Source organism: Cebidichthys violaceus, unplaced genomic scaffold (genome assembly GCF_023349555.1).
Source record: "Cebidichthys violaceus isolate CVI_PGR_0920_01 unplaced genomic scaffold, fCebVio1.0.p SCAF_3, whole genome shotgun sequence".
NCBI lineage: Eukaryota > Metazoa > Chordata > Actinopteri > Perciformes > Stichaeidae > Cebidichthys > Cebidichthys violaceus.
In genome coordinates, this window is record NW_027176483.1 from 17,625,176 (window position 1) to 17,652,810 (window position 27,635).

The 27,635-nt window shown below is 41.8% G+C and overlaps 1 protein-coding gene across 1 annotated transcript in view; it reads right to left on the bottom strand.

Moving 5' to 3' along the window:
* Positions 1-27,635, bottom strand: part of cdh13 (cadherin 13, H-cadherin (heart)) — a 299,197-nt gene that overhangs the window by 30,369 nt on the left and 241,193 nt on the right. The window contains exons 10-12 of the mRNA XM_068723607.1: positions 22,461-22,643; positions 22,112-22,365; positions 4,769-4,911 (exon numbers count right to left, since the gene is read on the bottom strand). Coding sequence (XP_068579708.1) covers positions 4,769-4,911; positions 22,112-22,365; positions 22,461-22,643 — 580 coding nt within the window. The remainder of the gene's footprint in view (positions 1-4,768; positions 4,912-22,111; positions 22,366-22,460; positions 22,644-27,635) is intronic.

Sequence of the window (27,635 nt, forward strand, 5' to 3'; positions counted from 1 at the left end):
AACGTTGTTCTGAAACACATGGCGGAGGCAGAGAAATCAGTACGACCTGAGTCATCCAAGGTGTGGGAGCATTTCACACTCAATAAATCGAAAAAGTGTTAATTGCAAGATATGCAAAAGCGACATGGCACGGCACGGCAAAACATAAACATGTTGGAGTCCTTGATGAGGAGGAAGGGAGTTCAACAGCAGGTTAGTCACTACAGAATCCTACTGATGTTCTGTGTTGAAGTGAGGAACGTAGCGTCCCTCCAGTAGCTCTCCTGGTGCTGCTGTTTACTCGTTATCCAGCTTGACAAGCATGACAAGTTAGCGTTAGCTCGTTAATAACAGTAGTAAAGCAGAGGTGGAATAGTTTGCAAGACTAAAGACACGTTTTTATTCGCTCGCCTTTTCCCCGCCAATTCATCGATCAATCGAAAAAATAATCGACAAATTAATCGATTATTAAAATAATCGTTAGTTGCAGCCCTAGTTCAAAGCAAACACTGCTCAGCTCTTTTGTGCATAACTTAAGAGTATTTAATAGGGGGTTTGGTGGCAGCACTCACTGAAGATTGCATGTGTGTAAGTATGTGTGTGTGTGTGCGCTCCGCTGCGTTTCACACGACTGGGGCTTTGATAATGTATTCATGCCTCCCAATGACAAATGGTTCCCACCAGGAGGCGGTTTAACATTTAAATGAGGAGCAGGAGAAAACATTGAACCACAACACACAGCAGTGAGTGGATACGCAAGGAGCAGGCTAGAGAGGAACCGCATGTACCCGGACAAGACTTAAAAAAAAACAGGATGAACACACAACTTCAAGTCACCCACACACAAACGCACAGATCCTCCGACATGGAATATAAAAAACTAATGTGAAGGAAGGAGAGGGGGGTAAGATGCTGGAACAGCTGGCGTCCCGGCGGGGAATCATAGAGCAGAAGAGAATTTGTTGGCGTGCAAAACCAGCAGCTACTGATGAGAGTTTATATAAACAGCCTGTCAAGCCCTCTGCTCTGGTTGGAACAATATCTCCTCAAACAATACCGCGCCGCTCTGCCGGCCTGCCAGCTTCCTGCTGCCCAGGCAGAACTGGGTTTGTGGCTTTTTTTTAAACTCAGAAACAAAAACTTGTGATGGGAGGAGGGAGACAATGTGCACAAATACAGATGCAGTGATGAAGGTGAGCCCCGGTGGATGCAAATAAACAGACACGCTTACACTCAGGCACGCACATGCATGTATGTGCGCACACAGTGACAATCACACATTCATTGAAGCCTACAACTTCACACGCCATGCAGTGACAAATGGCCCTGTCTGCCTCTCCTGCAAATGCAGTTGATTGCTATGGCAACAGAGTGTACCCTCCAGACTAGAGACTCAATGCTGTAAATTCTCCAGAGGAGATGACCCCTGAACTTGACCCTAACATTATCATTACCTCACTACCTTGTTGAACCCCCCAGATCCTGTGTTCTTCTCTTCTGTTTGTCCTATTTTTGTCTACCATCTTAGCGTCTCTTCCTTGAACCAGACTCTCCACCTTCCCAATGGTATGTGCGCTCCATGGTTCACCATCTGTTGCAGCCCGGAGGCCTGCTCCAGCTGACCTGCCCTCATGCTGTTAACCAGAAACTAGAGTCAATCTGTTGCTACCCGTGCAAAACATTTACCAAGAGTATACTTCCCATTTAAAGCCAGCACACAAGGTCAAATCGGCTTCAACTGGGGCGGACCACGACAAAAGAGAAAATATTTATTTCAGGAAAACTCTCACCCCTTCAGTTATACACAGCAAGAATTAAGGTTGCCGGCAGCATTTTTTCATTTTGAGAAGTATTAATTATGTCAATATGTAATTCAATGGTCGATAGATAGTAGATTTTAAATATCACGTGTTGTGAAATTTACCTAGAAAAAAACTGTACATGAATATAATGTAATGCTGTCATGCTTTAGTTCCATCGATTTTTCTCCTTTTTCAGAATGTTTTCCCAATTATCTTTTTGCGTACAGGTGCTTCTCATATATGCCCCACCTTTAACCTCCTCCCTTTCTGTTTGACACAAGTCTATCGCTCACTCTCACCCTCCTCCTCCTCTCAAGTGCAGATCAGATGGGTATTTATCTGAGGTTTCCACATAAAGATAAAGATGAATGTGTCAGGGTCAATCGATATCCTGCTGGTAGTCTACATAGGTGGGTCGTCATACAATCATTGTGCAGATCGCTGTGGGGAAGGAGCAAATTTATCCCGTCAATGACAGAGCGAGAGAGTCGAGGTAGAGATCGAGAGTATATCAGCTTTCTGCTCACATTTTAACCACGTGCACACACACACACACACACACTGCACGCATGCAAGCATCAATTCAGTGGGTTGTTAAAGGTCTGGGTGCAGTGATATTTATGGTTCTCGTTACTTATATCTGTGTAGAGTATTGGCCTAGGAGCAGCATGGACCAAGTGCCTCTAATCTATCACGTTTACATGTTGGACATACATAGGATTAAGTGCGGTTTGAGTTTTATGGTTTGGCTGAAGGGTTGGCAATGTTGGCCAGTCTGAAATATCTCTACAATCTATCATTGGATGGATTGCTGTACACATTGTACAGATCAAGATGCGCTGACTTTTATTCTAGCACCACTGGTTGACATTTTTGGGTTTAGTCAAATGTCTCGACGACTATTGAATGTATTGCTATGAAATTAGGTACAAGGATTTATGTAGCCCCTCAAGATGGATTGTAATAACTTCGGTGATCCTGTGCCTTATAACGTAGTGCCATCATCAGGTCACAATTATAACATGTCCAACAATTTGCATTCGATCTCAGAAGCCATTTGCTATTGGTCTGAGGACGATGTAGCCTCTGAAGGCAACGGCTAATATATCTGGGGTTCTGGGTCTGGTATCAGCAGAACTCACTTTGAGGAATGTAAACATATTTGTTTTATTCAACAAAAGAAGCCAAACCACTCTTGCTGAGCTCAATAAGATGAGGGAGACCGTGGCTCACTGGGTTAAGAGGGTCGTCTGGTAATCGCAAGGTTGGCTGGGACGTGTCCTGTGTCGAAGTGTCCCTGAGCAAGACACTGAACCCCTAACTGCTCCCCTGACATGGGCAGCCCACTGCTCCCTATATACTAGGATGGCTCAAATGCAGAGAAAAATGTCCCCTTCCGGATGAATATAGTGTATAAAATAAAATAAAAATAAAAATGATTGATATCACTTTTAACTCTGTCCGGTAAATATAGAGCTACAATCAGCAACTGTTTAGCTTAGTTCAGCACATACTAGACCACAATATGTTATGTTAAAAACAACATATGATTTGTTTATAGGTTAATGAATTAGCTAGTAACATTTAGATGTGCTAGAAAAAAGAAGGTGGACTTATGTTACCTTTTTGTTAAGTTAAGCTAACCAGCTGCTGGTGGTAGCTTCATATTTACCATACAGACTCAAGAGTGGTATCAATCTTCTCATCTAACACTCGGCAAAAAAACAAATGAGTGTATTTCCCAAAATGGTAAACAATTTCTTTAAAGCAGATACATAACTGTATCTCAAAAACTTTATTAAGCTGTAAACCATCTTCTTACCCCGTATCCTCTTCTGGCTCCAACACTAATCTTACTCCCTGCCCTGCCTGCTCATAATCTTCATCATTTCTCTTCTTCTCCACCTATTCCTTCTCTCCCTGGCTTTATATCTTTTTCCCGTTATCACCTCTCATGTACCTTCCTTTCTCTTGTTCCTTTGACCCTTCCACCTTCTCCACCTGCCCCGTCATTACTCCTCTTTCAACGCTCATCTTTCTAAGGCTGCCGAATTCCACAGCACAACAGTGCTATTCTGCTACCTACTAATAGAATCCCTCAGTTCCTTTAATGGATCTGTCAGAATCTCCCTGAGTACGGCACACCAGATAGATTGATAGGGAGAGGGAGAGAGACATTGAAAGAGAGGGACAAAGAGACAGAGAGAAGCCCAGAGAAAAAGGAGAGGCGCGTAGAGGCTCTGAACACTTTCATCTGAGCCATTGAAAGTCTCAGAGCAGCAGCTCCACTGACACTGGCAACCAGCGGCCATATGTTCCGTTAGAAGCAGTGCCACTTAAGGCCATCACATTGTCACTGCGGGATAATGACAGTTTCACTGTGGCCAGGTGAAACTAACCAACAGCGTGAGTCTTTACCAAGAGTGAACTGTGCTTAATGCAGAGGCAGGCTTTGTTTCTACTTTTTCACGTTTGCTGCAATCTTTCTGACGATCATCACACAGGAGGAATTCTTTGTGTAATGCAAGTGAGAATAGATATATAGTGGGAAGCCCTGTTAGCTAGCTACCACTGCATAAATTCAAATCTTTATCATAATAATACCCATAACACTCATTTAACACATTAAATAGTTTATTTGAGTGGTAGCTGCAGTGAACTTAGCTTGTTTTGCTGACATCTGTGTTGCTGTGGTGGTTTTACATTTTTAGTTAAAAAGTGTAGGAAGGACTTTGACATTGTTCAAAATAAATCTTTGTGCATCGTTTCCTGGGAAATATTTACAAGAAACCAATTTAGGACAGTAATTTCAAAGCCTTTGATTGACTAGCTATTAATTACTGTTTCATTATATTAGAGACATTACATTAATGGCTAAATGGATATGTATTCATCTGAAGGTTTTGATGATGATTTAATGACATTACATACTGTTTTTGTCTAAGTAACCTCTATGATCTTTATACAGTGGGGTATCTGTAACTCACCGTTATCCGTGGCGATGAAGACAGCTGTGTATTTGTTGTCATGGACATAAGGAGACTCACGGTCCAGCGAGGCCGAGGTGTTGACGGTTCCTGTGACTGGGCTCACACTCAGCCAGCCAGCTGGGTCTCGCAGAACAGCATACCTGGAAGAAAGTAAATAAAAAAAGTCAGAAGTTGTAAATGGACTCGTATTTGTATAGTGCCTTTCTAGTCCCACGACCACTCAAAGTGCTTTAACACTACATGGCATTTATTTTGGTCCTATATTTTTAGGTTCTCAATGCGGCTCACAGACAGACACAAGAACAGACAAGTGCTCCCCACATTTGTTGGGTACAGTGTATAACTGAATTACCAACTCCAGCTTCAAAATATTCCCATTTAGAGAAGTAATACAATAAGATTTTACATTTTCAGGACATCTAGCAGGGGAAATCTGGTTGCATGAGACGATAAATGCTAATCAGGAAAAAAATACATGCAATATGTATGAATCGTAAGTAATAATTTTGTTTTGTTATGTTTGACCCAAATATGTCGGACCCTCGAGCAACAAGAGCAGCTAACAAATACATGAAAAAAAGAATGTGAAAACAAGGCTAACTGTTGTTATATATTTTTAATTTAATTTGTTCAGCTGCTCTCACAAAGAAGAGCAACTTTTCGAGTTACCTTGGACACCCAAGGTGAGACCTTTGCAAGTACAGTCATTTTATAAACATGTAGTGTCTGTGCTTCTTTGTCAGATTTAAAAATATGCGACAATGCACCTGCACAGGTATGTATGTGTGTGTGTGTGTGTTTGTGTGTGGGGGGGCATGTTTTACTGATATTGTGGGGACATACATCTGTTTACTACATTGTGGGGACTTGCCTTCCTATTGAGGACAAGATGCATGTGCCCATGACGTTACAATTTAGGGTAAAGACTTGGTTTAAGGTGATTGTAAGGGTTAGGATTAGGCAAGTAGCAGTTATGATTGGGTTCAGGGTTAGTCTCCAGGATATAAATGTCAGGCAATGTAATGTGCGTGTGCGTGTGTGTGTGTGTGTGTGTGTGTGTGTGTGTGTCGACTGTTTTGGAGGAATAAGGATTTGTTGAGATGAATAACTTAGTATTGGTTGTGATCTTCTTATACATGGTGCTGCAGGGGACAGTATGCCAAAGAAGATCATAATGTTATTGGCCTGAAAACCAAACATAACAATAAAGATTGTATTTTAGATTTGTTTGGCGAAAGGAAGAAGGTTGTTGTGGGGTCGGATATAATAATAATCTGTAAAAAAAAGAAGGTCCTAGTCAAACAAGAAAATTGTCAGCCTACAATTACTTTCTGTGCGTATAGGCTCCACCCCTGTACACATGCATGAGTAAGTGACTGCAGCAGCAGCAGCTCCTGCAGGGCTCAGATTTTGAAGATGATGGACGACCTCTCCAAAAATCTCGTGGGCGAACGGCCAAGTCGGCATCTTCTTGAAAAACAGCCAAAGAGCGGATCACGACCCTGCTAATGTGGCCACTCAGCCAGCCACTGATGGCTGGTAGATGGTGATTGGAAGGGGCTTGCATCGGTGTTAATGTCACAAGTGATTGATTTAGAAGCTTATTTGCACTTCTTTTTGAAACACATTCAGAAATGTGCACACACGTACAGTATATACACTTTAAGCAGATACGTATACCTTCAGACGAGGTCTTCTTCCACGAAACATCACTCGTACACAAAAGGCACGCACAGAGAGCTAAAAGTTTCTCAAACAAACACACATAGACACACAAGACTACAGACTTTCTTCACCACCAAGGCCACGCTTTGCCAAAGTGCTCAGCAGTAGACAAATTGTCTTTGAAATGGAGCTCCTCAGCTAACAGAGCGCGACAAAGCCTTAGGAAATGGCTTTGCAATCAACCTCTGCTCACACCTTTCCCCTCTCGCTCTTACTCTCACACACTTTTTCCTGCCAGTAATAACTACTGCTAACCAACACATATGTTCTACTGTAACAAGAGAGGCAGCTCGCCTGCTGCGAGGTTAAATGTGCTATTAATAATTACACATATTCCATTGTACATGCTCTCTTTCCTACACACACACACACACACACACACACACCAACAGACATGGATCTGCCACCTGATTCATATGGCCAACTACTCCAATAAAACAGAGCCTGGCTCACAGGTTATTAACCTCCATATGTCTCTCTCCTCTCATCACTGGCTTAACTGGCAGACACACTCGCTGTGTTACATCACCGTTTCCACATTGCGACACCGAGACACACACACGCACACACATACATGCACAAGAGTACAACAAAGCCTTGAGGGTATTTGATGTCAGGTACGTAGGATCTACCAATATGTAATGTATATTTACGTTACATATAAGTTTCAGTGGACATGGGCGTGGCCAATATTGTTTATTATATTATCTTAGGGATTTTATTGCATTGCTCAGCACACATCCTGGTAATAATTCTTTAAATAAATAGTTTGATATTGTGAGAGATATTCTTATTCAAAGGCTCTCTCTCCAAAGGTAAAAAAAGAAAGAGAAGTTGACGAAATAAAATAATATTTTGTTGTTTTGCATTTAAGCAGTAAGAAAACACCATCACTTTGACGCAAAGACTGCTTTTAGGCTGTGTTCGAGATCGCACATCAAGATACTGCCTCCTACATACTCAATCAGCATGTACTTCACTGCCTACTAAATAAACAATGGTGGGTCTGTAACCATCTAGTGTTTTTTTCTGAGCGCCAGCATCTTTTTTAAATTGTTCTCATTGAGAGAGCATATGCGGCTGCATGCGGTCAACTTGAGAAAAAGCACTGCACCCGGCGTCTTTCTTCTGAGTGCTCCGAGTGCGAAAATCTCTGAACTTTCCAGAAAAGCGCTGGTGACGGAAATAGAGGAGAGGCATGTTCTGGCCGTGTCTGTCTATCCTCAGTTTTATGTGACGGACAGACACACATCATGAAGAAGACCAAAAAGCCCATGTATGGGAGCAGCACTAAATCTACATACCATGCAGATGAAACACTGCATACTCAATTTCACATCATACTTATGCAATTCAGAATACAGCCCCAGTATTTGTGCTAAGCTAAGCTAAACAGCTGTCAAATCAGTGTACAGAAATAAATCTGATCTTCGCATCTAACTTTCAACAAGGGTGGAAAAAAAAGTTATTTTTTTTTTTCCCCAAATGTCCAACTATTCCTTTAACCAAATGCATGAGGTACTGAAATTGTTTTCTTAACAGCAAAGATGTCTATCATTTTCTCTCAAATGTCAATATGCGAGGCCAGCATCAAGGCCTCAAAAACCCCATTAGTGTTCCAGCAACACCATTAAACGAGAAAATGTGCGATGTAATACATACATTTTGACATTGTATCCCTCTGCTACAGAGGGAAGCAAAACAACTTTTTGCAAACCAGGATTTGAAGTCTGGAAATCAGCAGAGCGGCCCAACCAGCTCATTCTTGAAATCTTCTCTTAAATGTGCATTTTCATTCCACATGAACTCACAGATGCACTCTACAGCACAAACCCTGGGAATCTCTTTCAGACACGTAGGGCTGGTCAGCCAAATATAATAGAGCTATGAAGACTGTTGAGCAAAATATCACGCTGTTATGTCTCTTCCTAAAGTAGAAGTTCCGAAGAAGCGTAATGCTTCTGTCTGCTTTAGTGCAGGCTCAAGGGTAACCACTAAATGAGTCAGATCCACTGTTCCTCCTCTATGTGCAAACATGGGGACAGTCCATTAGAGCCCTTTAAAGGGCAAATTAGAAAGACATTAAAAAGCCATTAGGAATATTCATCTGGTTATACGTGGTTATCTCCAAAACCAGAGAGGGCCCAAACAAATCAGTCAACAAATGAGACAGTGCCCAAACACAATGGTCACACATGTCCTCATTTAGCTGCAAATACACAAAGGCGGGCAAAAAAGTAAAACACACAACTGCAAGCAAAACTCTCTTGTATGGTTTGCTTGCACTGTGAAATAATTCTCAAGGCAGAAAAATGATTTGTCCAGATTTTTTTGCTCGAGTGGCAGAAAGAGCCATGTCGTGAGGCACACACTGAGCCCTCGATGTTGGTCTTCCACCGGTCTGCAGAGCTACACCCCGAGGGACTACTCTGAGCTGATATAGCTGGTATCAGAGCACAGTCAGGGGTTGTGTGTGTGTGTGTGTGTGTGTGTGTGTAGAGTGCAGGTTTTGGTAAGGGATTGCCCTTAGCTTTAAGAGGACACAGAGGAGCCTGTACGAAGCTGGCATGAGTCTAGTGCATCTTTCTTACTGTCAGGTGTCTCATTAGAGGTGATCCAGAGCCAAAGACAAAATATAACACCAACCTACGAGGGTCTTTTAAATGAGTTTACGTAAGCCTCTGAGAAGCAATCCTTTCAGTGTTTATTAAAAACAAAATGATTGGTTTAAATTATGAGTCAAATTGAAATGATGCACTTTCAAGTTGAAAATACTGGGAATTGAGAAAATTGCAGGCACTTGCTAATTTTTGTTAAGTAGGAAAAAAAACAAAACATGCAATTCTGCAAGGGGCTGTCATTTCGCCAAATTTAAGTAAGAAAACAAGAACAACAATGTAAAACAAATGCTTCAAAATGATGTGTGATTAAAACTAAAAGCAATGTCTTAACCAATATGTATTGAGAGTGAATCATTTATACAGCAAACAGTTGTTATATGAGAGCAGAGTTTCACTGTCGCTCTTGTGGATGTGTTGAGACAGTTAAGCTCTTTCTAACTCTGATCTGAGCCTTGTTCCTCAGTTTTCCTCAGACAACTCAAAGGGATCTGGGAGCCAGAGAGAGAAAGAGGCTCGCCGCCCACTCATAATCCAGTTTCATCAGGAGCAAAAGGCTTGCATACATTGTGCCCATCTGCGTGTGTTTTCGTGTGAATAGCAGGTGCGGTAGGGATACTCTGAATAAGAGAGAGACAATTTATGATAAGAGATAATTTTTCTTATACAAAAATACGACCACTAAAGTGCTTTTCAATTTGGTTCATTTGATTCCTGTCATACAGTGTGTTGTTTGTTCCACCTGCTGTTTGGGACGATGACGATACGCTCATTCTTGTACCATTAACTACAATATTAAATTGACCAAAAATGTTCGAGCAAATGAGAGCTCAACACAAGTTTATATTACATACTTCTTGTATAAATAACATACCACAAGGGACATCAAACTGATAAACACTGACACTGTCCTCACACAGAAAAATGACAGTATTGATGATATAATGTGCGTACAGACGATATGCTGCAGCCACGTGGTGCTGCTAGTGACGAAATGAATTAGAGTGATGAGACTGAACCAAACCTTTAAAGTTGTAAGCTGCGAAAAAACGAAAACAATGACTTGAAAGACGCCAACATGTTCTGTCGGGCTGTAGGGAACTTCAGAGAATTTTTCTGCAGATGATCTGTGCAGCTTTAATGAGACCTTACGCATAGAGGTGATACATCAGAAAACATTTACCGTTGTAGGAGTCCTTTTGGGATTTACACTGGTCATTCTGACACAGCTCCAGAGTCAGACTACTCAGAGCTACAGATCAGGTTAGAGTCCACGTGTAACTCCCAAAGCATCCGCTGACTTCCTCCATCTGTCTCTTTAAGCTGAGCCGGTTCGTTTTTTTTCTGCTGAGCCCGTGCGGGTTTGCAGGGGTTGATGGGTATTCATGCCCTCACCTCCCTCTCCGAATGAGCATCATTAAGTTGCACAAAACAGCCATAACAATCTAGGACAGCTGGTCAGGTCATGCATATACTTACTTTATAAGGTAAATTGGTTTTTCAGCTCGGGGTCTGGACCTCCCTTGTGAGATGATTTTTGGGGGTCAAAGGAAGATTTACTTAAAGTAAAATTATATGCAAAAAATATGCCAGTGCTGTATTTATATTCCAGTTTTACTTTTGATCCTTGTATAATACATTATACTTAGCTCTTGGGCTTACTCCGATAATCAAATGCATCTCTTCTTTCAGTGATGAAGTTCATTACCGACACATCTATATCAGGGTGTTGCAGGCTTCACTTCATATTTAAATAATTGTAAGTTGTTCAAAGGTACTGAATACAGGTGGGGGCACAGGAAAGGTTGGAAGCTAGACTACTTGTTTGGCAGATTGAAATGCCCAGCAGTGAGGAAGAGATAGTGATGCAAAATGAGACAAAGATCTGTGTCAAACAACACCAACGCAACATGTGATTCCCAGGTGTTTCTACGAAGCTTGAAAGCATAATGATTCAAAGGGAAATGCATCCACGTTGAATGTGTATATGGCTGTAAGTACGTGTGTTTAAAGAGAGAAGAAGGCCATATTTCTCTGCTATGTTTGAGAAGCTGATAATTTTGTCCTCCTATGAAACTATTATAAAATACCTTTGCACCCTCTTTTCAGAAACACACACCAACAGTACCACATGAGAGCTTAGTCTTGCTATTGTAAGTGTCAGTATTCCCCATTTTCAGTTTTCTGCAAGGCACTGCAACTTACACAAGTGTAAACTCATACACTCGATGGCAATGACAGCATATTACAGGAAAACCTATTATGCATTTCTCTCACTACTTCTCTTCCCCCAATTTCTCTGACTTTTCTCTCTTCTGTCCTCACTTTCTGTTGGCATTATCGTGCTATCTTTAAATGTCTCTCTATCACTTTATATTTTCTCTCTCCTGTCAGCAAGATCTTCCAGTGATTGGAGTCTAACTTACAGAGAGGAAGAATGCTCATAGTGTGTTTCTATCTGAGAGCTACTGAGTGTGTGTGAGCAATAGGTATGACAACAATCGAGAAACGCGTAGTAGAAAAGCGCAGGGGGTTTGTGCCGACTTGTGTTTGGCCGTAACAACTGAACACTTCATCCAAATCCACAGCTAGTAAAGCGAGAGCAGGAGGGTAGAGAGAGGGAGCGTGTGCAGGGCAGAGAGAGCGAGCTAAGAAAAGGGATCAAGAATGGAGATAAGACGGGGACACGCCAGACTGGAACTGTGAATAAATGTGCAATGCCAATGAATTCTCCCCGCTTTCTATCGCAGACTCCTCCCAGTCTCGTCTCGGCTCTATTTCACCTCTGGTGGTGTCATCTGAGGAGCCAGTCAAGACTGCTGTGCGGGTTCAGTTTTACAAACCTGTACCTATCCCACACCCACATATCTCAATGCCAGAACTGGCCTACCCACAATTATCCCTAAATCTATTTTGGACGCAACTTGACCTCTTCTAAATAAGTGTATTGACCTAAACTGTCCTGTATTTAAACCCGCTCAGAGGTCCTATAGGATATGATAGGGAGGCACAATAACTAGAGGAAATAGATACATGATGAAAATATCGAAAACTAAAGAAAAAGGATGTGCAGATGACAGAGGCAAAAGTCCTCATGTTTTAAATGGATTGTGTGGACTTGCATTTAGCGCACTCAGACCAACTCATTGGCAGAGGTACAGACTGAGTCCTCTCAAAAGTCTTGTGTTATGTACTCACAGCTCACAGTGTGGGTACCTCCATTATGATCAATATGTTTACACTAATTATAGATTCCACGGCTACTTGTATGCGACAGGTGTCACTCGTAGTGACAAACCTACAGAAAGTTATCGTGTGACTCTTTCGGCACAGTGTTTTTTTGTTTTTTGGGGCCCACAACGTTCAGTTCAGTCTCAGTGCTCACATCAGCAGCTACAGCAGGCAGTTGTTTTTTTCAGTGAAAAGATGTGAAAACTGGCTGCACACTACCTGCCTAGCACCCAGCGGGAGACCGACAGTGTACGCTGCTAGATAATCAACCAAGTCAAGCATTTACTGTAGCTGCCAAATATTTCCCCAGGGAGTTGGTGGAGACCAAAACCCGAGCTTAAAAGAAGAGTGAATATGGGACTAACACTCACCACACTTCCAGAAACACGACTCCAAATGAATGCTGATGTTTATAAGCTAATGAGAAAATCTCCAAACATCATATTGAGATGTAAATGGCCAGACAATTGCTGACTGTTAGAATTGATAAAATGGTGATAGAAAAGATGAACATAAACAACACTTCTTTTCTCCTGTTTATTTCCCCTGCAGATCTTAGGTACCTAATTCATTGCAGGAATCAGGTGCCAGTTATTGGCATAAGACCTGGACTAGCACTCCCACTTACATGAAAGGAACAGAAACAATCTCTGCATTTCACTTTGAACACGACATTGGGCTTAAGTGGGGCATTAACTGTAATATAAGTCAGAGGTTAAAACCATTTGTGTTCCTTTTGAGCTGTGATAAACTTTGAGGCATATTCAAAATTCTGTCTCGCACATTTCTTTACTATTACAGGGGAAGAAAAAGAAAGAGAGAATTTGGCTTTGAAGCCTTTGTGGTTGAAAAATGAGGGACTCCTTTGGGGTCACCTACAAATTCCTCGGTCAGCCGCTCTGGGCTGGATTTCAACTTGAGCTGAACTGAGCTGAGCTGCCCACTTTTGGCCAACCACTGCTCCAGGCCATGTGGACAAATTACCCATGTCACACCTGTTCATATTTCTGCTCTGTATCAGCACAGTGCAGCAGGTCTATACAGGGGAAATAAATGTGACAGCACTGAGAAAAGGGGAAAGCAAACGCTGCCGCCTGTCGCATCAATCATCTGTCACAGAGGTTTAGTCGGGGTTTGTCTTCGTGTACGTGTCAGCGGGGAAAGTACGCGAACTTGGACAAAAAGGTGTGAAAGAAGGTGTGAAGTGCGTGATGGAGTTTTAATTAAGATATCTACAGTGCTGGATGTGCATATGCATTATTTCAGAAAGGCTGAGGGGTTTAATTGGCAATCATGGAAGACTGTCACAGCACGTCTTCACGAGATGTGGTAAAAACTCTTTCCTGTCATTCTTCATCCTTACCATCCATTCAACTTCAAGTCATCCCCTGTCAAATCCTGACCTTAACACATCAGTAGGCAGGGACTACAGGGACACATTAAACCACACCACTTGCCAACAGCCTTAATCATAGATGAGTTATGCAAAAAGCAACAGACGGATGAGGCATTATATGTGTGAATTAAAAGAGGGAGAGGTGAAAAAACGGAGAGAAAGGGACTCGGTGGAGAAGTGGTTACAGAGAGAATTGATCCTGTCTGAATGAGTGACAGAAGCTGCTTTCTTTTTATCTTTAATTATATTCTTTGTACTCTGATTTCCTCTTTGCATCTCTCCATGGATGGCAGCGCCAGAGAGGACAGTCTCTCTGCTTTGTCTTTCTCCTCATTACAGGTACCGATCCAGTGTCCTGTCCTGTCCTAGCTCGAATCAGGCTTGGCCGAGAGCGTGACTAAATACGGACCCAACCTATACGTTTGATTTCCCTTTTACACAACCTCAAAGGCTCTCTGCGCTCTTTCCGCTATTGTTTGCTGCGAGCCAGGTAGAGTCTAGAGGAGGCTCTCTGCCAACACCACTCAACAACTGCAGACAGTCCACTGAGTGTGCTGAACAAAGACCCACTGTGTCGACTTAACAGCAACAGTGGGGCGAGCGCAGAGAGAAGGCGGGCTGGAATGAGAATGAAAGGTTTGCATTGTCAATATTTGGCAGGAACGGAGACGAGTATGCGAGAACACTCCTTTGAAACACGAATGCAGAGAGAAGGCACAGGAGTGTATCTGCACACGCACATAGTGACACCAGCGTGCTCTCCTCACTGGGCGCAACATCATTTTCATAAATTAGCAAGCTTGAGTAACACAACACAGGACAAAAAAGTTATTATCATAATAAGGTGCATAATAGCACCTCTTTGCATCAGTAGAAAAGCATAACCTTGTAATTAAGAGGAAGAAAAGCAATTTACTACTGCTTCACAGCACAGCATCCCCCTCTCCCTGTTCCTCGTGGCATGTTTTGGGATTGTTTTAATTATTTCCTGGCATTCTGACTGTATGACTAAAGCCTCTCCCTGCCCCACCTCTCTCTCTCTCTCTCTCTCTCTCTGTCTCTCTAACTCTCTCTCTCTCTCTCTCTCTCTCTCTCTCTCTCTCTAACTCTCTCTCTCTCTCTCTCTCTCTCTCTTTCTCTCTCTCTCTGTCTCTCTCTCTCTCTCTCTAACTCTCTCTCTCTCTCTCTGTGTCTCTCTGTCTCTCTCTCTAACTCTCTGTCTCTGTCTCTCTCTCTCTCTAACTCTCTCTCTCTCTCTCTCTCTCTCTCTCTCTCTCTAACTCTCTCTCTCTCTCTCTCTCTCTCTCTTTCTCTCTCTCTCTCTCTCTCTCTCTCTCTAACTCTCTCTCTCTCTCTGTGTCTCTCTGTCTCTGTCTCTGTCTCTCTCTCTCTCTAACTCTCTCTCTCTCTCTCTCTCTCTCTCTCTCTCTCTCTCTCTCTCTCTCTAACTCTCTAACTCTCTCTCCCCTCCTGTACCGCGTGTTTGGCAAGCCTTTGAGCTGAAATGAGAAACAAATCTAAACATCTGATTAGCCTGTAATCAGCCCCTTCACATCCCCGAGGGACAGATGAAAGAGAGGGGAGAAAATGGGGGAGACTGTATGACTCAGCCTGTTTCGCTCTGCAGAGTGACGTTAAAATGAAAAACCGGCAACCCATATCCTTGAAACTTTCTCTGAGACAGCCCGTCTTCTGCTCTTCGATGATGCAATGCTGCCTCAAACAGTAGTTTCTCGGTTCTGTCCCATTTTACGTGGCAGTTGGGTAGGTTTGGAGGTTTGAAGAAGTATGCAAAGTGATGCAGCAACTTTACCCTGTTGGCAAATGCCAGTTTGATTCTATTTTGACATCCTTAAGCAAGCCGGCACTGCATATATGTGACACAGTGAAAACCAATTAAACTCACTCCCTTCCAGCCACTTAGTTGAGGGTACACGTGGGTTAATTACGTACATTTTTCTGTATACTTTACTGTATACTGTATACGTTCCAATTTCGGACAACTGCTTTGCTTTGACAGAATCAATGCCTCTTATTGCACTGCAAACAATAAGCTAACAGGCCTGAGCCACGGCAGAGAGAAGAGCTGTTTGAACGTGTCGGTGCATTAAACCAAACTAAATACAAAAGGACAAAACAATCATTGTCTGGATTCATTTAAACTGGGCAACAATACAGGAATCACGATACGATAGATATCGTAGCTTCTACAATTATTATTACGATATGCTAGTTTGCAGGTTTACATTTCTGTATTAAACCTATAGAAACGGTCATGAACAATGCACACATCTTAGCAGTTATCAAATCAAAGAAAGATTATAGTAGCCTACACACATAACTTGATATACGAATGATCCAGTTACTGGCTCTGGGGTTTTGGGTTCTATTTGCAGGGTTCATTTTTAATGTGATACGTTGACAGAAAGGGAGAGACGGGGAAGGAGACAGACAGCAAACTTCCTGCTGTTGTGTGAGCATATGGCCACTTTGAACTTTGGGCAAACTTTTTGAATTAGTTAGCACAAATTCAGCAGAAGTATTATTGATTTCCTCTTCACTTTACTCTCCTGATTCATCGCCAGTATCTTGTACTTTGTGCAACTTTGCAGCATCCGGAATGTTTAACGAGCCCAGCATTATCTGGCCGGACACATTTGCGGGGCAGTCTCAGTCAATCAAATCTTCTTTAACGACAATCTACTTGTGTTATTAAAAATATGTGTCAGTCAGTGGATGAATTACTCTCGGCTGGCTGCTTCCCAACATTCTGTCCTTCACTGTCATCTTTATCTCTTTATCTTTATCTCATGTCTCCTGCGTCCTCTCTGTCTCTCTTTTTGCGCTTCTGTTCGTTCTCCTGCGTAGACAGGGACAATTTCAGACACATCTTAAGGTGATCACGCTGTCTGACCCCTCACAGGTCAGCCTTTGTGGCATTCGACACCTCCCTCCTTCACACAGACTCTGTCATCCTCACAGTCTGTCTGTCTGTTCGCTCGTTGATCTGTCTCATTCTCTCCTCCTTTACCACGGCTCCTCAAAGCTACCTGCCAGTTTTCGTGCCTGACATTCCAGCTTCCCATCCTTCTTCCTTTAAGTCCCATCCCTTTTAACTTGAAAAAAGGCCGGAGTGAGGAGTGGAAGTAGACAGCTGCTGAATTATGGACGACCCAACTGTTTGAGATTCTCTCGATTTTATAAAGCCAGGAGAGAAAAACAAGTTAAATGTACTTCAGAGAAGATGGAGAAGTCTGAAGACCTTTCATTGTGACAACATATACATCTGAAACACACTGGGCATGTTTTTATTGTCAATGCTTTTGGTCGTTTCCCCCCTTAGACTTTTTATCCGTCTGTTGTTCAAAGCATTCTGTTTTATCTGCCTACAGCTTCTCCATGTGGTGGAAAATCTTTGGAAACGTCTGGTACATTTCGACCTGTTGTCTGGTTTCAGTGGGGAAAAGAAGAAAATATTTACTGTGATCACTTTAAAGAAAAAACACACACACTAGACAAGAAAAAATAGAGAAATGTTAGTATCACCTCTGCAGATTGTCCTCCATGATTCACTGCACTCTGTGTTCAAACCATGGCCATGAGTGCATTCGCTTTCTGCTAAAAAAAAGAGACTCTCCTTTTCCCATCAAGCGTCAATTACTTCAGTGTAAATAGTTATTTGACAACTGATGAGAGTCCTGTCACTGGAAATGAGACCTAATTGAAGTAGCCAAACTTTCTGAATGACACTTTAGATTATTTGCTCCCCTCTTCACAGCCTACTGAATTGGCACCGGAGCAAAATGAAGAGTGAATATTTTAAGATAGGATTTGAGTAAATATTAGAGTTAACTTTCATACTAAACTTTCTTACAGATTTCAGGGTACAAAACTACCCTGAAGAGCTACATATTTCTTCAATGTCAAGCGCCCACGCGACAAGCAAAACACTGACACACAGACTCAGAGGCTTACCACAAATTCAGTAAAGTTTTATCAAAAGCAAGTCCAACTCTCTCCGTCTCCCATCAAGGCTGTCTTTCTGATGTCACTTTCGTCTTCAGTGCTCTCATAAAACAATTCTACTTGACTAAAGCCCCTAAACAGTCAGTAGGGCTAGAACATCTCTAACGACAAATCCCCCCAAAGCCTAAAAGTTTGGCCGAAACACACTGAACAGAACTAATGAAGACCCTAGTTTGTTGTAATTATGTAACGTGTCCGTTTACAAGAGAGAGAGGGAGTATAGACAAACCAAGGTCAGTTTTTAAATTGAGGAAAGGAACATTGCTTTGTTTTTGTTTTTAATTATTTTTTTCACCCCTGTTCCAAATAAGATTTATTAAAAACATTACTCTTTTTGCCCCAAACACTGTTTTAATTAATGTTATTTAACATAAAAACCCGCATATATTAATAGATGTGTCATGTTATTCATGTGACTTGTCGATGTTGTGTGAACCTTTTTTTTTATCATTTAGATTTAATTACATCTCCTCCAGAAAATCTTTTGCCTCATGTCGTCAACATTATGAAATCAGACCATTTGGGGCTCATCAAAGTCTTGGCTACTTCAAAGAGTTGGTGGTCAAAGTGTAACAGATTTCATTTATTTATTTAGTGAAATGTTACACCCTCACAGGCAAATAACCTTTTTCGCAACAACATTAAGAAGAAAAAGGCAAAGGAAAGGCTTCTAATGACCTGGATAATGAGGTTGCCCCGATTAACCCTGCTATAGGTTCCTCTTGGCTGTGGGCTTGAGACCAGGCTAATGAGAAGCTTCACTGCACAGCCTGTTCCTGTACTCACTGCAGTGTGAAGTATATTCCTAAAACTTCAAAGAGAATCAATAATTGTTGCAATTTGAGTGATTAGACCTTCAAACTAAATTTCCATTAATGTGCATGGAGGTAGTACGGTGCCTTAAAGCGTGATCTTAATTCTGTCGTCCTGTGTAAAACATGTATGAAGACCGAAACTGAAGTGATTAATACCGCATTAGGTAATGTGCAGCACAATTATGGACGAGGCATATTAAGGACACCTTTGTTCCTGCACCTGCTCTCTAGATGTCCTCAGTGAGCTCCTTGCAGCTGCGGGTCCCTTGATTGCTGCTGTGATCACCACCTGCCTGCACACCTGTCTTGCATCAGCTAATTAGTGCTTGTACAAACGAAGCTATCATGCTCACATTGTCTGGGATTACTTCTTTTGCAATCTTTCTTCGTACTCTAGCTCGGTGTAGCTAAAGCTGCTAATGGTGGCTCTGCTCAAGGTAGGATCGATAGTAATATCCTGCCTCAAAAGCCCACACCAGGAGGCCGCTGTTCGTTCCCAATGTGAAAGTGACTTATTTGTCACACTTGCTCACTTCAGTAACGGCACCTCCGTAGTTTTTTTAACTCAACCAACGATCTTTTCCTAATCCTAACCAAGTATTTTTGTTGCCTTAACCTAATAAGGTTGTTTCCTGTGAAAGCAGGAGTTTATTTTGAAAAGACTGTACGCATGTAACCCGCAGAAATTTACACGTGTTGCTGACTTTCGTAGGAAAAGGCACGAAAAAAAAAAGTGGAGTAACTTTTCGTAGGATATCATATGAACTGTTGTATGGATACGTTGCACGAAGCCATATCCTTTGGGCAATCCAATCACATCTTAAGGATTTAATTTAAACCGTTCTTGTAACCATGCCCCTTCCATAAATTGTGTTCCTCTCGAAAATGTCACACAGAAGATATATATAATTTAACTGCAACTATAACTACTATTATAATTAAAAATCCTATCTTAACAGATCTGCATGTTTTTGTAAATTTCCTTTTACTGAGTTTAATTAGCTCAGCTCGAGCTTCACAAATTGACACTGGCTGAAAATGTCACCTGCAATTATCAATTAAGCTAAAGCAGCATGGTACACTTCCCCCCCATTAATCATGTCTGAATCGGGCCTGATTCTGCTTCGGGTCCAACTACTGTCCAGAAATGTCACCCATGGCAGATTTACACAGGTTTAAGAACACTGATGAATTATTACAGATCACAGAAGGACCCCAGGTAACACAAGTCGTATGCAAATACGGCTAAGCTGCTCAGTGTAATGCAAATGTTTCATATGTTGAGTTGTTCAAATTTAGCAGATGGCTACTTTTTGTTTCTCCACATGCTATTTCTTGTCAAAAAGTGCGCAGACCAGGCTGTTGTGTAAAATGTAAAGTAAACACGAGGCGGCCTGTTTAGTGACATGCATTACTTTTCTTAAAGAATTAAATAGTCCTCACAAATACACACATAGAAGTGTGTGTGTGTGTGTGTGTGTGTGTGTGTGTGTGTGTGTGTGTGTGTGTGTCGGGCACTGTGTGCTACTCACTCTGACCAGCGAGTCACACCGATTGTGTTCTATGTCAAATGCATTTGACCTACGCATTCCAGAGGGCAGAGACACTGAGACACAAACCCACACCCACACAAACATCCACACTTGCAGAGTTATGCAGAAACAGACAGGGAAGGAGAGAAGAAGGTAAACAGATCTCCTCCTATTTTTTTCACTATATTTTTTTCATTCTGTGCACGCTCTCTCCCTATTTTCACCACTCCAACTGTCTGTCTTTCACAATGTCCTCAACCTGTCTGCAGGTCACAGTTATGACACTTCAAAGTCACTGTTACTGGCAAAGTGTCAGAGGATGAAGTGACTACAAACACAGAGGCCATGAAATAAATACAGAAATGTATGCTGAAGATGAGAGAAGCAGAGCAGCAAGGACAGAGTTAGAAAGATGCAAATATACGACTTGGAAGATCAGTCAAAGATGCAAAGAAGGTGTCGTAAACTGAGAGCCCGCCGTGGCTATACATAGATGAAATGTCAGGCTTTTAAGTCATCAATATAGTTTAAAAATACAAATGCAAATATCAAAATAGTCGGCGTGTCAGAAAAAAACCCCATAAACAGACGACAACTAGTGAAACTTCCGAACTTAACCTAATCTGAGTGAGTCATATAGGAATTCATTCTTTTATGCTGTCGTTCAATGACAACATGCTGTTGAAACTTGAGTCTTGCATCAGTAGGAAGTTTGTTTGTTGCAGTGCTATTCAGGAGCAGTGGATGTAATAAATGGGTTACTCAAGACCCATAGCTGCTGAAGGACGAGCGGATAAGATGCAGTCAAGATAAAACATTTACAACTTTTTTTCTACTTCACATTTGGTTCGGAGAAAAGCTTTCACTCCTTGATAGTCTGGTGCAGGAAGTCAGGGGAAGAGGAACTTTTATAACCCTGTCTCTACCTTTCTAATTTAAAACCAGTGGTGTCAATTCAGTCATATCAATGAAGCTACGAGGCACTAAAGATCAAAGATCTCTTAAACCTGCATGATTCATACGGTCAAATGACCTGACTTGTGATCTCAGACCACCACTTGTCAAAGCTTTATGGGCGCAGGTCCCGACTCCTTTGCAACATGCAGTTGAACAACTCCATGTTCTGTAGCATTTGATACGGACACGGTGACTACGTTTCACGGCACATAAAGCGGCATCAATAATTTGAGCGTTAAAGTCACAATGTGGTAAATTTTATTTCCCCCGGGTCATTATTATCCCCATGTGTTTATTTAACACTATTTTTTACATGATATATAACTCCAAGGGTGCAGAAAGAGAGCAATCTTAATCGGGAACAAATTAGGCCTGAAAGCCAATAAATGCAATGATGAGTTTTCCATCTAGTAAAAGGAAGTGCAGCACACGCCATGGGGCTCCCTCTGGCAGCAAGAGAAATACTTTTTATTGTAGCACATAGTGAAACTAATAGCCTTCCTGTTATGATGATGGTGATATTTGAGGGAAGGACATTTTCTGTAACATAGTTAAAGTTAATGAGCGGTCCCATTCTGTGACTTTTCAGTTGACTGGGGTGGATGGTTTGACCTGTGCCAGTAAATCGCAAATTGCCCGGGCAGAATATTTCATCTGTTTATACAACACAGACGGATAAAGCAGCCTAACAGGCAAAGAAGAAATTGGGTACGAACGGATGGAGGAGATGTGAATTAGATGAGTGGGATAAAAATACCTGAAAGCTCACTGACATAAGAGAACTGCCCTGCTATGAAAGAAAACGTTAAGTGCTTCTCAAAGAGTCCCATTAGCAAACGAGACTTAATGATGTTGCTAATCTGAACAGAGGGAAACTGAATGAATATCAGAAAGCTCATTACTGACAATACTGAGCCACGGCAGATGCCATTCAACCGCACAAACATGCACTCTCCCATTAATTTACATATATGTGCAGGACAAGCACAGTTTTGCAACTCTGGCCCTTTTTCCACATGATTTTAGCCCAGGCTCCTTACCTGATGCTCTGTATCTGTAAAATATCTGGATCTGTGGCGTTGAGTGAGGCCACAAAGCTGCCTAAAGGAATGTTTTCCATCCTGGTGACTATCAGGGGGTCGGGGAAGAAGACGGGGCCCTCGTTGATGTCCAGGACTGTGACATGGACGGTGGCCGTGGAGCTGGGGCCGTAGCCGACGTCAGGAACCAGAGCGTCCTCGTTCTCCACTTTGATGAGTAGCGTGTGGAGCGCTGCGGCCTCGTAGTCCAGAGGCTGAAGGGGGGGAGAGAGAAATGATTGTGAATGTAAGGGTGATTATGTTACCGACTGCAGCGTATGAATGCATCGGATAGTTTGATGTACTTTACCTTGGCAACGGACAGCATTCCCTCATTATTGTCTGGGTTGGTCTGAATCTCAAAGCTCAGTGTGGGATCTCCGTTAATTATCGAGTAGATCGCTCTCCACGCCCCCGTGTCTGGGTCGTCCCTGTCGTCGACTGTCAGGTTGACCACCACTCCCGTAGAGCCCTCGTACACGTACGCCTCGAACTGTTAGAGGAGACGGACAGACAAATCACCATTAGTGAGCAAGATGAACTGAGGAATCTGACATCTATAGGCTACAGCAGCGCAAATCAGCCTGGACTCAGACAGAGAGGGTGGTGTAGACGAAGACTTTCTTTTCAGAGAAAATGTAAGTAAGGTGAATTTTAGAGGCAGCATGACTGCATACTAAGTCAATAGAAAGACACAAGTGGATGACAACATGAATTAAGGGAAAAGCACTTGCCTGAGTTGACAATGTACAAACGTATCACTATTAGACACAGAATGCACAAACGGTGAAGTGGGAAAATGTGTGACAACAAAGGGCAAAAATGTTCTTTTTCTGAGCCGTCACTCTGATTGTTCATTTAAGGTACCCAGTGAAGTTTTTGACCACTAGTGGTGCAGTGAAGCAATGATTTTACGAGTTGTTTGGTTTGCATTTTGCACACACGTGAGCATTGTTGCTGGTGGTGTCTTGCTATTTCACTGGTGGCAGAAATGCACAAAGAAGCAAATCCTTGGCTGTTTTTCTCTCCTCGTGTTTGTCCTTTCGTTAAATTTTTGCTCACAGATACAGCTGTGAAATGCAGAAGCTATTCCTATACTCTGGAACTACAGCTGAAAAGAGGGGAAGAAATTAAGAACTTAAAAAAAAGAAAAGTCTGAAAAGAAATGTAATAGTCGAGTCCCATATTCTGCAGTCAAATCCAAGAAAAGACATTTGAGTTTGAATGCATGGACACACAGCGCAAGTAACAGAATAAACACTCGTTGTGGATTCTCCACAGTGCATCTCATTTACCTTTCAGTGTCAATCACTCCCAACCTCTCTGCTCATTGTTGGCAGCAAGCCTCAATCAGATTCCTATCGAAGCATTCTGCCAGCAAGGCTCTCACTAAAGACTACATCCTGAGCAGGGTTACCATTGCAGAAGCTCCAGGCAGGCAGAAGCAATGCTGTGACTGTGTATTTGTGTGTGTGTGTGTGTGTGTGTGTGTGTGTGTGTGTCAGGACCATTATGGTGTCAGAGCTTACAGTGTAATCTTTCAGACACAGAACACTCTGTTTAAGGATAGTGCTGGTCCAGCCTAGATTACTGCGTCTCCTGTCAGCCCACGGTATTGTTGTTTCACAGATTACCCTTTTACCGCCTTCCACTGCCTGGCTCCATGCATTTATCTGAAAAGACACAACATTGATTTCTCCTCTTTCCTTTCTTTTCTCCCTTTTTTATTCATTCAAAGCTAGTTTAAAAAAAAAAAAATACCATTGAACCGTTGAACAGTCATTTAGGACAGAGAGGATGGAGGCACAATGTTCTTTAAAGAAGGAGGCTATGTTTGTACCCACATGGGCATTGTTGGCCCTTTTGTCCTGCAAGCCTGCGGCAGTGTGGTACAAACGCATCATGTGAAAATTAGGAGGCTGTTGGAAACATAAAAAAGCCAAGTGCTCATTCTGAAAACCAGTGGGATGTACTGGAATTCAAATTTAACAGCAATTGCCTGAGATTTAGCGAAGAACCCTGAAGCAGGGAAAGACATTTTGCAAACATGACCTACATGCCCCCACTATGTACTCAAAGGCACATGCACTCTGATCAGAGACAAATGCACGCCATTAGCATCGCCGTGCCTGTCGTCCTCTTCTGGACATCAGAGGAGCAGAAGACTCAAATACAACATTTGAATGCTCTCTCGCTCTCTCTCTCTCTCTCTCTCTCTCTCTCTCTCCTTACAAACACACAAATACAGGACAGACACACAGACAACAGCCACTTAGATTGGGTTTAATCATGTGGGGCAGTCATGCGGTTGGAGGAAACGCTGTATTCTGTGTGATGTGGCCACTGGGCTCCTGCCCTGCCGCTGATAAGGCCTCAATTCCACCTGAAGCACAAAGCAACCAGTCACCTGAAAGACTAGAAGGAAATGACTAACTACGAGGCAGAGCTTCTAGCCTGAAATGATTTAATCACATTATTAAGAGCGAGACGGGAGAGGTGGCCAAAGAGGAATAAAAAAGGTCTGCCTTAAAGTTCGCTTTAATCCATGTGTTTGTGTTTGTGTGTGTGTGTGTGTGTGTGTGTGTGTGTGTGTGTGTGTGTGTGTGTGTGTGTGTGTGTGTGTGTGTTGGCTATTTTTTATCTGAGACTCCCAGCCCCGGACAGAGAGCCAGTTACTGTAGTGGTTCTCGCTGAGTCCACTCAGAGAAAATGATGACCACAGGACCAGGTCAATGCAGGCCAGGAGTCACACGCACACTTTACGGGACATTACATTGACTAACATTCATTTGGAGACTTGTATTAACCCTAACCATAACCGCCACTTGTCTAATCCTAACCTTTAACCTAACCTTTAACCAAGTCTTTACCTTAAAAGGTTATGGAGACGTGTCCCCACAATGTAAATACACAACAATGCAGACAGACAGACAGATTGATTGACAGAGTCCATAAATCACATTTAAGATTTCAAGGAGTAAAAACTACAGTGATTTTCTGCTTCCCATCTCTTTTATGTCTGACTTCTTCAATAATCTGTCCCATAAATCTCCAAGGTAATGCCATCCTGCCAACAGATAACGACTGATTTGAGACAGAACAACTTAAGTGGGGAAAAAAAAAATAATTAATGGATAATGTCAAGTTTTAGTCTGGAGTTTCAGCGCTGTCATTTTTGATTGCGCTATTTATACCTTTTGATTGTGATGGTGACTTTTGTTTGTTTGTTATTACAGACTGTCAGATGTGTATGATTTATGTGAACCTGCTGTGGGAACATGATGCTTCAGCATGGTGCGCTGACACACTAATGACGCTGTTCCTAAAAATAAATGCACCATGTCACATTTCTTGCTATAGGTGTTATTGGGTCTGCATGTTTATTTTTAATATTTGATGATTACTGAATATCTTGTACATCACAGTTCACTATTTTGCCGCTGTGGTTTAGAAATGTCTTTGTATTTTACTATGGTTCAAAGTATCCATTGATTTGCATCCATTCCTGTGCAATATACACATTGTTGTATCATTGTTATATTACCATTCAACAATGATTTAATGATTTATTTTTATGATTTATAGAAACAACTTATGCAGACGTGATGTTCACAGTATTGGATGACACCGCTTTATCATGTGTCAAAAGTTTAATAATTGATTTCAAGTGAAACCAGTGCCTGTCAGGAATAGTAGGAAAAATCTCACATATCATGCACTCAAGTGTGTGATCTGTAGTTAACGAGCTGAAGGTGTAACGCAGTGGTATTGACCTTTAAATGAGCATGGTGGAAAGAATTCTGCATTTTACATCATCTGTATTATGTAGCAAGTATGCAACTGACCTTTGCCATCTGCCTCATACACAGAATACAATTTAAACATTTCCTTTTATATTAAGTCCTATCTGTAAACTCACTGGTCAAATAGTTAAGCTTGTATATGACACTACCAATCAACTAATGTGACTGACAGAGTCACGTTGCCTCGCTTCTCTCTGAGGTGAGATGAGGAGGTGCTGATTGCTGTGTTATCACATCATAATGAAGACAGTGAGCTTCCACTGCTTCAAGTTGAGTACAAACAAAACAAACACTAGAATCCCTCCAGTTTAGCACTTTGTTTAATAATGCAGTAATTGCCAAGTGTTTACTAGGAATTTCCCCTGCGATCTTACTATGTCATATATGGTCTTTATTTCTTGGCATTACTGGAAAATAAGACAATCTCCTGTAGTTAGTGCCATTATACACGTCAGTCAAGATAGAGTGGTTCACGTTCCACCTGCTAGCTAATGAAACCGAGTGGATGTGGGTTTAGCATTTACAAGGTCAGAGATGACATGCATGTACGCCATTCTAATGGCTTGGTTCTAGGAATGGCTCTTTCACTCTGTAGGTAGGTCAATTTTTTAACACTCCGGTCCAGACTGAAATATCTTGGGTACGGATATACATGCTGCCTGGAGGATGAATCTTAATGACTTTAGTGATCCCTGGACTTTTCTGTGTGCCCCCCCCCACAACGAAGCTTTGAGTTATCTAGATATTTTTTAGCACTTTAGTTTGTGTGATTTCTTATTACAAGACTGTTAGTGACAGGAGATCAGTAAGATTCATATTCACTTTTCGTATATTGATGTTCACACCGGGCCTGTTGCTTTGCAGTGCTGTGTTGTTCTTTTTTCTGATTTTATTTGAGTTAAATTATGACGACTATATTACATGTTTACAAGGCTTATATTCTACTGTGATTGAATGTTTTTACAATTCAATAGCAAAAAAAAAAAAAGCTGTATTATTCATATTCATTCATGCATCAATGCATTACATTTTATTATAACACATAGAAAGAGCAGTATGGTATGATAGAGGTAGAGCGGCTCGTCTTCTAATCAGATGATCGAGGGTTCGATCCCCGGCTCCTCCTGTCCATGTCTGTGTGTCCTTGGGAAAAACACTTAACCCAAAATTTCTCCCCAGAGCTGTGTCATCAGCGTATGAATGTGTTTAAATGGCCGAAGGCTGACATGTAGTGCAAAGTGCTCTGCTTCATGCTCTTAGATGCTTGTTTGGAAAAGGAAATGTACTTATGACTTCTGGTGACTAGTAGTTCTTTTGACTACCAATGTTGAATGCACTTATTGTAAGTCGCTTTGGATAAAAGCGTCTGCTAAATGACTGTAATGTAATGTAAATGTAATGTAATGGTCTGAAGACTAGAAAGGAGCTATACAGTACAAATGCAAGTTTATCCATTTAGCATTTGTTGACTGTATCCGATATTGTGTTGATCAAACTACACTATGTTTTATTGCTTGTGTATAGCGACTATTACAGAAGAATTGGAAGTTTAAAAAAATTGCATACTGAATCACAAATGCAGTGTTTGTCTTCAAATATCTAGATTAATTTATTTTCCCATATTGTTCAGCCAAAGTAAAACAGCTGGCTGATTTCTTCAATCACAACATGACACCACAAAA